The sequence below is a fragment of the Strongylocentrotus purpuratus genome, unplaced genomic scaffold (genome assembly GCF_000002235.5).
Source record: "Strongylocentrotus purpuratus isolate Spur 01 unplaced genomic scaffold, Spur_5.0 spur5_scaffold_12, whole genome shotgun sequence".
NCBI lineage: Eukaryota > Metazoa > Echinodermata > Echinoidea > Camarodonta > Strongylocentrotidae > Strongylocentrotus > Strongylocentrotus purpuratus.
Window position 1 is genome coordinate 13,446,510 of NW_022145597.1, and position 13,003 is coordinate 13,459,512.

General features: G+C 35.4%; 1 protein-coding gene across 1 annotated transcript; it reads left to right on the forward strand.

The window, feature by feature from the left end:
* Positions 1 to 248: 248 nt before the first annotated feature.
* LOC105444017 (ribonuclease H2 subunit B) lies at positions 249 to 9,921 on the forward strand. Its single transcript, XM_030981853.1, has 10 exons — positions 249 to 428; positions 1,065 to 1,133; positions 1,829 to 1,936; positions 2,630 to 2,706; positions 3,466 to 3,580; positions 4,327 to 4,497; positions 5,391 to 5,472; positions 7,119 to 7,182; positions 8,347 to 8,436; positions 9,675 to 9,921. The coding sequence occupies exons 1-10, from the start codon at positions 347 to 349 to the stop codon at positions 9,780 to 9,782; spliced, it is 966 nt and encodes a 321-aa protein (XP_030837713.1). The 5' UTR covers positions 249 to 346; the 3' UTR covers positions 9,783 to 9,921.
* The last annotated feature ends 3,082 nt before the right edge of the window (positions 9,922 to 13,003 follow it).

Genomic DNA, 13,003 nt, shown 5'->3' on the forward strand with positions numbered 1-13,003 from the left:
GTATTTCCGGGAATTGTTGTGGTACATGTACCAGTCTGAACAATATAAATACTCATAATATTCTGTATTGTCATTCTTTCTTACCACTTAAAAACTATATTCTAGTATCTTTCCCTATCTATTTATAATTTCAATAACATTTTTATAATCATATCATTTTTTAAATGTACGAATAAATTTTGAAAATAGAAAAATCATTGGCATGCAGCAACATTGTAGCTGGAGCTGAGGTTAAGAAAACGCGCGCCGTCAGCCCGCGAACTGTAATTTATAAATCTCTCAGTTCATGTGTTTTTAAGTCCAGATTTCTCAGCTTTTCTCAAAGAAAATCCGACTTTTAGTGATCATGGCACCAAAGACTTCCAAGAAACAGAAGAGGAAGGTGTCTGGTAATCATGAAAGAGACCAGTGGATGGTTATTGCTCCAGGTAAGGGTAGAAATATGTAATGTGGTCCCACTCGTTAATAATTGTGTCAGAGTAGGCCTAGACCCCCTAATAATGTGATTTCAGTTCATGCAACAAATAGAACAAGATTAAAAAACCTCAAGTAAGTCTGGGGCTCTGGGCACTGTATATTTTTTTTCTTTTTCAGAATCAGCATCAGTATTCGGAATTGTGAGGTGATCCTGTTGAAACTTCCGGTCGTTTCATTGAGTGGTGCTTCGTTCAAAAATGAACCTGCTGAACTATTTTTGCTTGCATGGGGGGTGGACGCACATATTAATTTTATGTTAGTAATTACTTGGCCTTGTGAAATGATGTTGATCCACCAAAATATTACTTGGGTCTACCGTTTTAAACTGGATGTTTTGCTTCACTAGTTGAAGTGCTTGAAAATAATATTTTTTAAATTATCTGTTTACTTTGGCAAATAATTAATTGTTCTGTCAATTTTGTATGTTCTATCTAACTTCTGTCCCATTGTTTATAATGCAGATGCTTTTACAATGTATGTGGTCTCTTTTTCATTTCTTTTTCATTTTGTTTCACAAGTGCACCTTGACCATTTGATTTCAAGCGGATTCAGCGCTTACAAATCTCATAAATTATCAATATTTTCAGATTCTACATTTGAGAGTATAGATGGATGCCCTGATCCATCCTTTGTGAAGCTGAGGCATCCTAAGACTGGTAAATTATTAAATTTCTTTGCCTCAATTGTGTAGCATGAATTGTTCAGTTTATGTAAGAGATGAAGCAGATTTGTCTTGAAATACTTCACTAGTGACACAATTGCAACCAAATAAGATTACTTGAATAATTGTTACAAACGGTACTGCATTATGTCTTGCCAAATTTACAGAGGAGTCTGAATTTGTGATTGACTTTGTCTTGTCAATTTGAAAGATTTTAATGCTTCATTAAAAAAAAAATGTTTCAGTATAAACTACAAACATGGCCAAAACTGACAATGATTATGCAGTAAGGGGTTGTGTTAACCCAAACATTTGTTGAATAGATGTTCATGTTATTCATAAAGTAAATGTGTTACATGCCACATTTTATAGCACAAGAGTCAAGAGTTAACATTTATAATAATTTGTTGAATCAAGTTTTGATTTACTTAATACTTATCATTCAAACTCTGGATTGACTTACTAACAAAAACCAACACAACACATGTGACACTTAAAGGGATGTTTTGTTATGAACCCTAATTTTGAAAGAGTGCTAACTACCACATTTTTTCCTCTTTATTACAACTGCTCAACTTTCTCTTCAAATCATAACTTGATAAAAATGAAAAAAAATCATCACACTTGTACTAGTAATACTTCATTTCTGATCGGTTGATTAATTGTTATTTGTTTATATTCTACTTTCAGAGAATGGGGTCATGTTTCTCTTCAGCAGTGATGGAACAAGCGTTCATGAGGTCATGAGATTCAAGAGGGACTTTGGATCATGGTTCATTAACGACTCGGTCCAACAAGGTCAGTTTCAAGAATCGTTCTACCTTCCAAAGGCCTTCATGCATTAAGAGATGGTGGGGGGGGGGGGGTTACTTCTGTTTAAAAAAATATATATATAACTAGAAGAAAACAGAACTAACACCTTTTTTAAAAGTTAGTTTAAGATTCTTGCACTCTCTGCCCATGTGCAATTTGTAACTGTAAAGCCATAGGTTACAATAATATCAATCAAGAGGAGTAACAGCTCTTTGAAACCTTGGAATGTAAAGCTTTAAAAATTGGAAGTTGTTGACCTAAAAACAGCAATCAACCTAATGACATCATCTTGTGTGGAGGATGCATACTCGCAATGACCTTGCATTAACTAAGCATGGCTCATCGCCTCAGCTTTTAGGCTATCACCATAACTGGCAAATTTGACTCCCGTTGATATGAAATTTGGAGGGGTGTGTACAATGAGCTTCTCAATTGATTTTATGTAGTACTGAAAAGGAAAATATTTTGTACTCCTCTTTATTTGTATTCTATGTTCATTCAGCTTTCCATTGATATAAAGTTGTATTTTTATTGGATAGGGTTTTTAACAAGTTTGAACTTTGTGAGTCATTATTGGAGAAACAGGTGGTAATGACTAATCTTTGCATAATATTTGTGAAATGTGAGAATGGCCAGATAAAAGATTTTTTTTTCTCCCTTATCTCTCTTCTTTGACAGATGGGTCATTAGAGGTCATAACTCCCGTCGACCCTGTATTCTTAGCTCTGCCATACCTTATCAAATCAAGTAAAGAGGTCAGTTTGATGTCACATTTTCCTTCGTGTTCAAAACTCTTGATCCTACAATCTACTAATATTCCAACCAGATGATGGGCTTTAGCTTTCAAAATTGGAATTAACAAAGGAATTAGTCTAAGATATTGTTTTCCTTTGTTAAAACTTAAAAGTCATCTTAGACACAGGGTCTGATTTAACTGAATTAGTAGAACACGGATCATTTGTTTGTTTGTTTGTTTTTATTAACAAGATACACTAATATTTCAGTCTTGCAAATTTGTCCATAGTCTTTTACCGTTTTCAAGTTTATGGACAGCTATTATATCCAGACTTCCACTTTACAAGTCTTCCTTTTAATTCCATGGTCTATTGGTAATTTTGGCAGACGTTATCCAGGGGAACAAAATTCTCCCTACATTTGTCTTATGCTGTTACAAGAAGAAAAATGCTAGCTATAGCTTTAACAATGGACTTTAACAATTGAATTCTTTCATAAGATTTTCAGCCTCTGGCCCAGAAGGGATTATTGATAAAAATGGATTGAATGGTGTTTGAGAAATACATGAAGCAAACCAACATTGGTGAGAAAAAAATGAATATGGTCAAATTCAACCTGTATTAAAAGATCACTTAGGGGAAACACAAGATTCAATAAGAGGTGGAGCTAAAGGAAAATATAAAATATAACATTTTTAAATTTTTTTTTTTATGGACAGATGGTTGTTTTATAAAGATGGTCACTAAAGCAGGTTCCGCTCTTTTTTCCTCCCACTGCAGCGAAACAAATTCATGACCTTGGATCAGATCATCCTTGATGACGACTACCCACAATGCATCAGGTTGCTTCATTGCTCTGGCATGTCTGGTATAGAAAGAGTAGCAGAGGTCAAAGGTCAGTTTAAGAAATGTAATAAGTATAATATTTACCATTTCCTTCTGACATAAACAAAAATATACAAAAGAAATGGTATTACAAGTAATTTAGTTTACTTTTGAAACAATAATTTTGAAATATTCTAGCCAAACCATTGTGGTATGCAAATAATGAATAAGTAAATATTTCATATGAGCGTTTATGAGAGGCTCGGTTAATCCATAGAAACAAACTCCACACCATTTTCTCCCACTCATAAAATCATAAAACATGTCCATAATCTGTTCAAGATATATTATTAAAAGTGGAACAGGTTTTTTTGAGCGTTTAAAGTCAATATTAAAAGCATCGTTAAACAACGTTAAATCTGAGATGCAAAGCCCCACGTCTTATCAGTGTCTGTGATATGGTGTAATATTGAAGCTCTAAAAAAAATCATGCTTCAAAATGATCAAGAAGTGCCTCAAAAAAGTAAAAATCTTTGAGTGACCGGTTTTACCCTACTCGTTTTCCCCAATAGACTGTAGTGTTATGAAAACCGTTAGGAAAACGCAAAATTTTGTTTCGATTTCCAATCATAAATATCTTGATAATCAGACAGGCGATTGGCTTGTAAAAGTCATGGGGTTCCAGACTAACCTAAAGGTGTATAATTATCATTGTAGCATGAGCTAAATCCAGGATTTTGTTTCAGAATCTGAGGCAATGTTACCGAGTCACTTTAAAGTCAATATGAAAGGATATTTTCTATCTATTATGATCAGGGAGTGGGGATGTGAGAGCCTATCGATACGACGAATCCAAGACCTTGGACTGGCTGAAAGACAAAGTGGAGCAGACAGCAGCCCGTCTAGGCCAGACGGATGTGCACGTAGCCAGCGGAGCGCAGTCAACGACGTTTGTACGTAGCAGCAAAGAACAGGGTGCAACGGAAGGTAGGGCCCTGTGCATTTTACATGATCTGAATGGGAGCCATCTACACACAGAGTTTGGCCAACTCGGTTCGAGTTGGACACCATATGGCGATTACTGCTTTGTTGGGCAAGCACAAAACAAAAGAATATACGCCATGTGACCCAATAAAGTTGGCCAAACTCTGTGTATAGATGGCTCTGATCTGACGATGGGACTGCCGTCTGATTCTCATGCCATCTGAAATTTGTTTCTCGGCATGATGTCTTAGGGCAATGCTTGTGCAATTGTCTTATAAAAACTTGCTTGCAGTGCTATATTTGGAGAAAAAAATTAAGCGTAGACACTGCTTTGATACAAGCGCCATAATGTGAACTGCAGTTGTTAAGCTTTAGCGCCACCCTGTGGCAGCTGCTTTTAAACTGCTGCTTGTTATTGTGCCGCTATGTTCAGCGTCGTTTTCAGTAGTGCTTTACTGCACTCTGGTTCCTTGACTTGTCTTGAATATGGAGCTTTAAAAAGTTACTTAGGCTGACATTGATTTAGTCTCCTTAATTGCAATGGTAGGATTTTATCATATGCTACTACTTAGCGGTACATGTAGGTATTATCACTAGCATCTCCGTATTGTCAACAGGATAGGTGCTTCAGTGCTTTTGAAACTAGAAAGGAATATTGTTTTTAGAAATGACTTTAGAAATTTAACCATTTTATCAGAGAATTCTTAGCCTGCAGCCTTTTCATTTCCAGCTTGAATACATGATGGCTAACACTGCATTTGAAAATTTCTGGTATAGGTTTAGGTTAATTCTCTCTCATAAGAATGTTTTTTGTTTCTTTCTACTTGAGTATTGGTGTTTGAGAACCTACTTAATGATTATAGCATTTTCTATTTTGTCATATATTTTTTTTACAGAGGATTACAAGAGGTACGCTGCGGGGCTAGTATCTGATTACCTGTCTGCAGACCTTAGCACAAAGCTCTTTGAACACATAGGGTGAGCATGAATCAAGACTATTACCCCTCCCCTCCCCTTCTCCCCTCCCCCTTCTCCCCTCCCCTTTTCCTTCTCCCCTCTCCTTTCCTTCTCCCCTCCCCTTCTCCCCTCCCCCTTCTCCCCTCCTCCCCTTCTCCCCTCCACCTTCTCACCTCCCACTTCTCCCCTCCCCCATAAAAAGGAAAAAGACTGAGGAAAAAAAAAAATCACAAAGATTTTCCTTAAGGGGCCATTGCCAAACTCTTTTTGAATGTGCAGTTTTTAAAGTATTTCTGTATTTTTCTTATATATTGTGAATGTGTTTTAATGACATTGGCAATATACATCCCAATTTCTCATTGGGGCATCAGTTCAGTAATGAGGTGTTGTGGTCTAGTGGATATGAAGCATTGGATACAGGGTTCAAATCTCTGTCATGTTACCAATGTCCTTTCACAAGACATTTATTTCTTTGGAACAATCTCCCCCTTCAAATTCGCAATGCTAGTTCTTTAATACATTTAAAACAATGCTAAATTAAAACCTATCTCCTTAAGTCTTGTTCCTGAATAGCCCTCTGACCTCTTGCCTTTTATATTTTGTAGATAAACATAGGATATTATATACCTCACTTAAGAAATCCAGCCATCTGATTGGTCGAAATTGCATTCATAAACTTTAACTGTTCCCGAAAATTCCCAGTAACCATGGTTAAAACAGTTAAAAATCCCAATAACCATGGTTATTGGGAAAATAGGTCAGTCTCCATGGTTACCCCATAGGTTTACATGTTAAAAAATGGTCTGAGCGATCGAGGATACCATACGTGTGCGAAGAATTGGTCGGTAATTTCAATACAATTGAATCTCGATCGATCTTACCGACAATTTTATCTTGCATTGTTGACATGAAGACGAAAATAAACTTCCAAAAACAAAAAAACAACATCTGCCGATAGATCTTGATCTAAGTTTGTGCCAATATGCATTGCAAAAGTAAAAGGAAGGGTCCGTTTAATGGAGCAGCGGCGAAGCATCCACCACTCGAAGCCGTTTTCAATCCATTTTAATGTATATATTAGAGAAAACTACAATATATGGTGACAGAGCGTGCTGGCCGAGCGGTCTAAGGCGCTGACTTTACTTACCCCACCTTTTGTACGCAAGAGTTCGAATCCCATCTTCGACAAAAGTTTTTTTATTTTTTATTTTTTATTTTTTAGTCTATTTTTTTTCGGCATATAAAAGTATTAATGACTGCTTTAATATTCGAGAAATAGTTGTTTTATACGCTCTCGGGAAGGTTACAAAAGTCGGCTGCCCTCAGCACGCCTCGGGGCAATAGCACAATTCTAACCTTCCCTTGAGCGTATAAAAACAACTATTTCTCTCAAAGCAGTCATTAATACTAAACTATTAATTTATGAACTATTTGTATTTTGGTTGTAAGTGATTTGTAATTATGTACATGTATTATTTTCATTTGCAAAGTTTGAATGTTCATTGATTTGATGTAATTTGAAATGCAATTTCTGTTTCCTTTACTTATCAACCATTTTCCTTCTAAACCGCTTAGAGGCATTATGCAATTCGCGGTATAGAAATATATTATTATTATTATTAGCCACTTTGGTTGTACCACATTTCTATGTCTCTTTTGATTTGCAGAATCAAGGAGGTATCTGAAAAAGTTTCCAAGGCTTTGGAGAATGGTGCAGAACCCCCTTTGAAGGTAAGAAAACTCTATAACCATTACAGTGGATTGCCATTTGGTCTTCAACCAGTTCGTCTTCTATCCAATTGGTCTATTCCCATATGGTCTATAAGCCCATATCCTATCCACATGGTCTAATAATCATTTTGTCTACCTATCATTTGGTCTAATGACCATTTAAGCTAATAGTTTTAATGAGGTATTTGGGACCATTGAAATTACCTTGATATATCAGGGTATAAAAGTCAAAGACTATTTTTTTAGTTTTTTTTATTTAGGTTTTATTTCCACATCAACTGCATATGAAAAGAATTTACAGAGTAACGCATATACAAGGTAACAAAACATGCACATATGTTCGTATTACAACAGTAAAAAATGATTTTAAGCAAGTAATTAAATACAAATGATGCTCACAATAATCTGCAGTAATGAGGAGGAAACCTTGGAAGGAATATGCTTGTGATTAAGGTTCCCTTTATGTAATACGTTTGTTACAAACTATAAAGAGCTGGGACCAGCAAAATCACCTTGTTATAACAGAAACCTTGTTAAAGGTAATACAAAGTTTTGGGATTGGGTCATGAATTTGGTTCAAATGAACATATTGAAAGCATATGCAATCCTACAATATTGAGGGATCGTTGTTGCAGTTGAAATTGAGTCGAAAGTTATGAAATTATAAATAATAAACTCTTTATGGTATATAGTTCCCTCTCAAGGTCAAGATATTAATTAAACTATAAAACAATGTTTCTTGACTAAAATTGACCAATTAGTTATTCCCGTTTGGAAATTATATATATTATATACATATTCTGAGATTTTCACGGTCACAGCTACCATTATACGGCGCTATTTGATATTTTTTTATCAAAATTTACCGGGAGCACCAATAAATTTTTCTCGAAAGGAGAAGTGTTTTAGGGGCTAATTTTTCTTGTGCTCATAATACATCCACAGGGGCATCCAAATATATCAAATTTGTAAAGAATCACTTTCCACCCAATTTTCAAATTTCCCAAAACTTTGTATTACCTTTAATATGTCAGAGCACTTAATAAATGAGGTTCAACTGTACATGTATTTGGTGTTTTTTTTATAGTTCTTTTTAAAGTAATCATGCGAATGCTCTAGCTATGTTGAATTGTTTATGAGATTCTTTTCTTTGGCTATTTACAGAAAGCAAGAATGTCATCAGATATAAAAACAGAGCCTGAAGAAGATTACTCCAAGGCATTCACAGCTTCAAATGATATGAAGAAAGAAAAGGTAAACCGTGAGATCAATTTTCAGTCGCTGAACAATTTCAATTTATTTCAAAAACTTAAATTAAAGAATTTCTTATTGATCAGATAATATGAGTATGAATGATATATACTTGTTGCATGTTTAATTTTCTTTGCCAATTTTCATGAGACTGGTTTATACTTATGGTTATGATCTTTGTTCTTCGTTTTTCTCTCTCTCTCTCTCTCTCCTTCCCTATGTTCTGCTTTCTCTCTCTCTCTCTCTCTCTCTCTCTATCTCTCTTTCTTTATGATCCACATTCTCTTTTTCTCTGTGATGGCACAATATGCATAATGAGAAGAATTGCTTTTCAGTCTACTTTTCTCTTTTTGTTTTTGTTTATCTTTAAATTTATCATTTTATGGTTATATATTCAATATTCATATGTATAAATGTATCATTTTTTCCTCCATGTCATGCTTTTGCTGATGTTTATTTTATTTTGAAATTTCTGTACATTTTCAGTCTCCAGGGTTTGATATTAAATACAAAGAAATTGAAATGGAATGGGATAGTATACAAATATTGACTGCTCATGAGGATGATGGTGGGAACTATCACTCCCTCGGTGGTGTTCACACCGGCCCTTCTATCACCCCCTTGGCTTTGCCTCGGGGATGATAGAAGGGCCGGTGTGAACACCACCGAGGGAGTGGTAGTTCCCACCATCATCCGATTACAGAGCAGTCCATATTTGTTTTATATACCTCATCCTTTTTATTGATTCACGATTAGTTCTAGCTGTATGTCTAGATCTAGCTCTAAAAAACAGGAAACGAGATCAAGAGGAATTCACTCACCAGAATAAGAAAAATCCAACATCAAGTCAAAATTAAAGGCAAGAGTATTGAATTCCTACGCGCTGCGCGTAACCGTGCGCGCGATTGCGGTAGCCTAGCAACTCAAAAAATTGGTGTGCGCAACTAAGTCGCGGAAGGGGTTAGGGGTCCTATCCGAGGGTTTGATAGTAGCTATCAAACCCTCTGACGTAATGATACTTGATAGATCGAAATGCTCTTTGACATGTGATATAGTTTTGACCAATCAGTGAATGACAATCTATGTATGAGGTATATAAATTGAATTAGATTGGATTGGATTGGAATGGAATGGAGTTAAATGGTAAGGAATGGAATTGGATTTATGGATTAGGATTCTACTTAACCGTATATTCATTCTTATATAAGTCATGTTGTGATATGTTTTGTTTTAAATTACAGAATGGAAAGTTGACGGCCGGTCAGAAGGCACTGAGTAAAGTGGACAAGAAGGGAATGAAAAGCATCTCCAGTTTCTTCTCTCCAAAGCCAAAGAAAATGGAAAAATGATAGATTTCTATTAAAAATGACGATCTTTGATCCAATATATTGAAACTTGTGTATAAAGACCACTTGGAGTAGGGTCTATGGTATGAGCGGTGGTCTTTATGCACAAGTTCCTCAAATACGTGCTTCAGCTCTAAACACTTTCCAAAGGAAACAAAAATATGATCTTTATAGACAGGTCATCTTTCTACCGGTATATAAGCCATTGCCTATATATTGGAACAGAGTGCTTCCTGTATTAAGCCTAGGAGACTGCGATGGGACGAAGTGTACCGATCACTAAAAAACATTTTGTTTTGTATGTTAATAGTAACATGTGAATATCTTTAAGCTTCAGATATTACTTTTTTTAAATATATTTTGCAAGTTGCTAATGTATGCACTCTCAGTTATGATAAAAAGGACTTGTGGGTAGACTACTTGACATACCCATACACACTCGCATAAACTAGGGCCCGTACTGAAACCAAGTCAATGTTGGTGGTTTTATGTTGTTAATTTTATTTATATGAAATATTGGTGATTTTGACATTTTCTTCCTTCTAGTGGCTTTATGAGAAACAATAAATACAAAAAAGACGAATTACCTTTTTATGCGTAACGGAGGCATTATGTTTTCGGGTTGTCCATCCGTCCGTACGTACGTACGTCCCGTTCTCGTGATCGCGTTATCTCAAGAACCGATTGATGGATTCCTGCCAAACTTAGGTCATGTATGTATCTTGCAGAGCCAATGAACTGATGATATTTTGGAGTCACGAGGTCAAAGGTCACAGGGCTCATTAATGTATGCAAAAACAGCTTGTGATCGCATTATCTCAGGAACCGAATGATGGATTCCTGCCAAATTTAGGTCATGTATGTTAGTTGCAGAGCTGATGAACTGATTAGATTTTGGGGTCATGAGGTCAAAGGTCATGGGCTCATGTTTGCAAAAATAGCATTCTCATTAGAACTGACAGATGGATTACTATTTAACTCAGGACATCTTGCAGAGCCAATGAACTGAGTAGATTTTAGGGTCATGAGGTCAAAGATCAAAGGGTCATATATGTATATGAGAAATTGCTTGTAATCACGATATTCTGAGAACCTGTTAATGGATTACAATTGAACTTGAATTTGAAAAATTTCTTCTGTTTTGGTTTATAAAATTGTACTATGATGGAGGCATCATTTTTGACTGCGCGCAGTCGAAGTTCCATCTAGTTCACTCATGAGTCCAGAATAATTTGCCTAGCTTGAAGGGTTCATAATAGAATTGCAAACAATTTGACCACTTTTAATGTGACATCTAACATTAAAGCTGGAGCCTGCGAAGACTGTGATAGATTAACTGTACCATTGTTGGTATTGTAAATAGAATGCATGGACATCTTCTATTTATAAATGATTGTATTGTTACCGCTTGTAATTGAAAGAAAAAATGGGATAAAAACTCACTTTCTGGTGGAACTGCAGATGAAATGGACAAACTTTGACTACTAAATCTGAGTTTTCCTCTCAGTCTCATTTCTTTGTTGATATTGATTATGTTTAATTACATAAAGACCAGCCTTATGAGTATTTTTGTTTCTCTCTAAGATGTTTGTTAGAGATTAGCAGTTGATTGTGATAAATTGTTTAGTCAAACATGTCTAAAGCGACCGCCCTAGGGACCCACAAAATGTGGTCTTTGTAGACAGGTTCGTTTAGTACTTGTTTTAATGAGAAATTATTTTCATGGGAAAGAAAAAATGTGTTCTTTGTAGACAGGTGGTCACTTAAAAGCAGGTTTGACTGTAGTAGCAAAGAGATACAGTGGCCTTGGGCAAGCAAATCTTTTCTTTTTGTGTGTTATTTGGGCAATGAATTACCTTCTACAAAGCTCACCTGAATATTTGGCTGTTGAATGAAGACCAGTGGAAAATGAGTTCCCACTTCAATTTTCATTCATCAATAAGATTTATGTACAACATGGGTTGGAAAAGAAAATCTTGATGATCGTCTCAAGAAAAGTTTTCTCCAAAACAGATATAGATTGTCTGTCATTTTGTTTGGGCTGATGTAAATATGTGTAAGATACAAAAGATTGTTTTTGTCCATTAAAAGTACCTCTGGCATGAACATTATACATAAGTAGGAATGGAAATATAGTTTTACCCCCTCCTAATTCTCTCTGCCTAATTCCTGGCATAGCTAGAAAACCAAGGTAGTGTAAGACAATTAATTCAGGCAAAGTTAGCTCTTTTCTTAAAGAAGCAATTTTGTGGAGCACTGAAGTTGATATTTTAGTCATTTGCAAAAAATTGCAGTGCACTAGCTGCGGTGCTAAATGTCGACTTGATTATGTAGCCGATTGGTTCATTTAATTTTGCACTGCCCTCACGATCATATGTACTTCTAGATACCTATATATGTATATATATTCTTCATTTATGAAAGTGATCATAATCAAGAACAAATGTATGAAATAATGAAATATAAACTGCTTTTAGACATTCAACATTTCTAGTTTATTACTTTTCTTCCACAACTGCTCCATTTCTATTTTCAATCTGTTTCTTTTGCATATATTTTGTCTTCATGTCTGTACTTCTTTCCATGGTCTCAACATATTGTTTTTATTTTCATGTATTTTCCTTGAGATATTGATGATGCTTATAGTGTAAACAACTAGTCATCAATCGATGACCATCGGTGATATGATGTGATGATGGTGGCATGATGGTGATATGATAAGGATGGTGGTAAAAATGGCACTCGTTGTGAACTTAATTGTGATGATGTGATCGGCGTAAATATTCATAAAAAACTATTTAAAACAAAATTTTAAAATGAGGATGTGATGGGAGTAATGATGATGATGGTGGTGATGATGAGAAGAGTGACACAGATTAAAATGCCAGTGATAGATTGATAATGATGATCGAGCATGATACAAGGTAAAATCAAAGCCCACAGCCCAAGGGGCCTTGATCTGTCGTCAAGAACTTTGCACGGAAGAGGTGAACCGTGAAAATGATTTGGTTGGTGTTTTGATCTATTGGTTCTAGTCTGTAATTCAGACCAAGAGTAAAGTTGGCCTGCTAGGCATTGTCTCTGAATTGCCTAAAGTACACAATTAAATAAGAGGTAAAGATTGAAATCGTTTTATTTTTATTTTACCATTGAATGTATAATCAAACGACCAAATTATTTCACGAATATTTTTTTCTTCAAAGTACTTAGGGTCTGAAAATGTT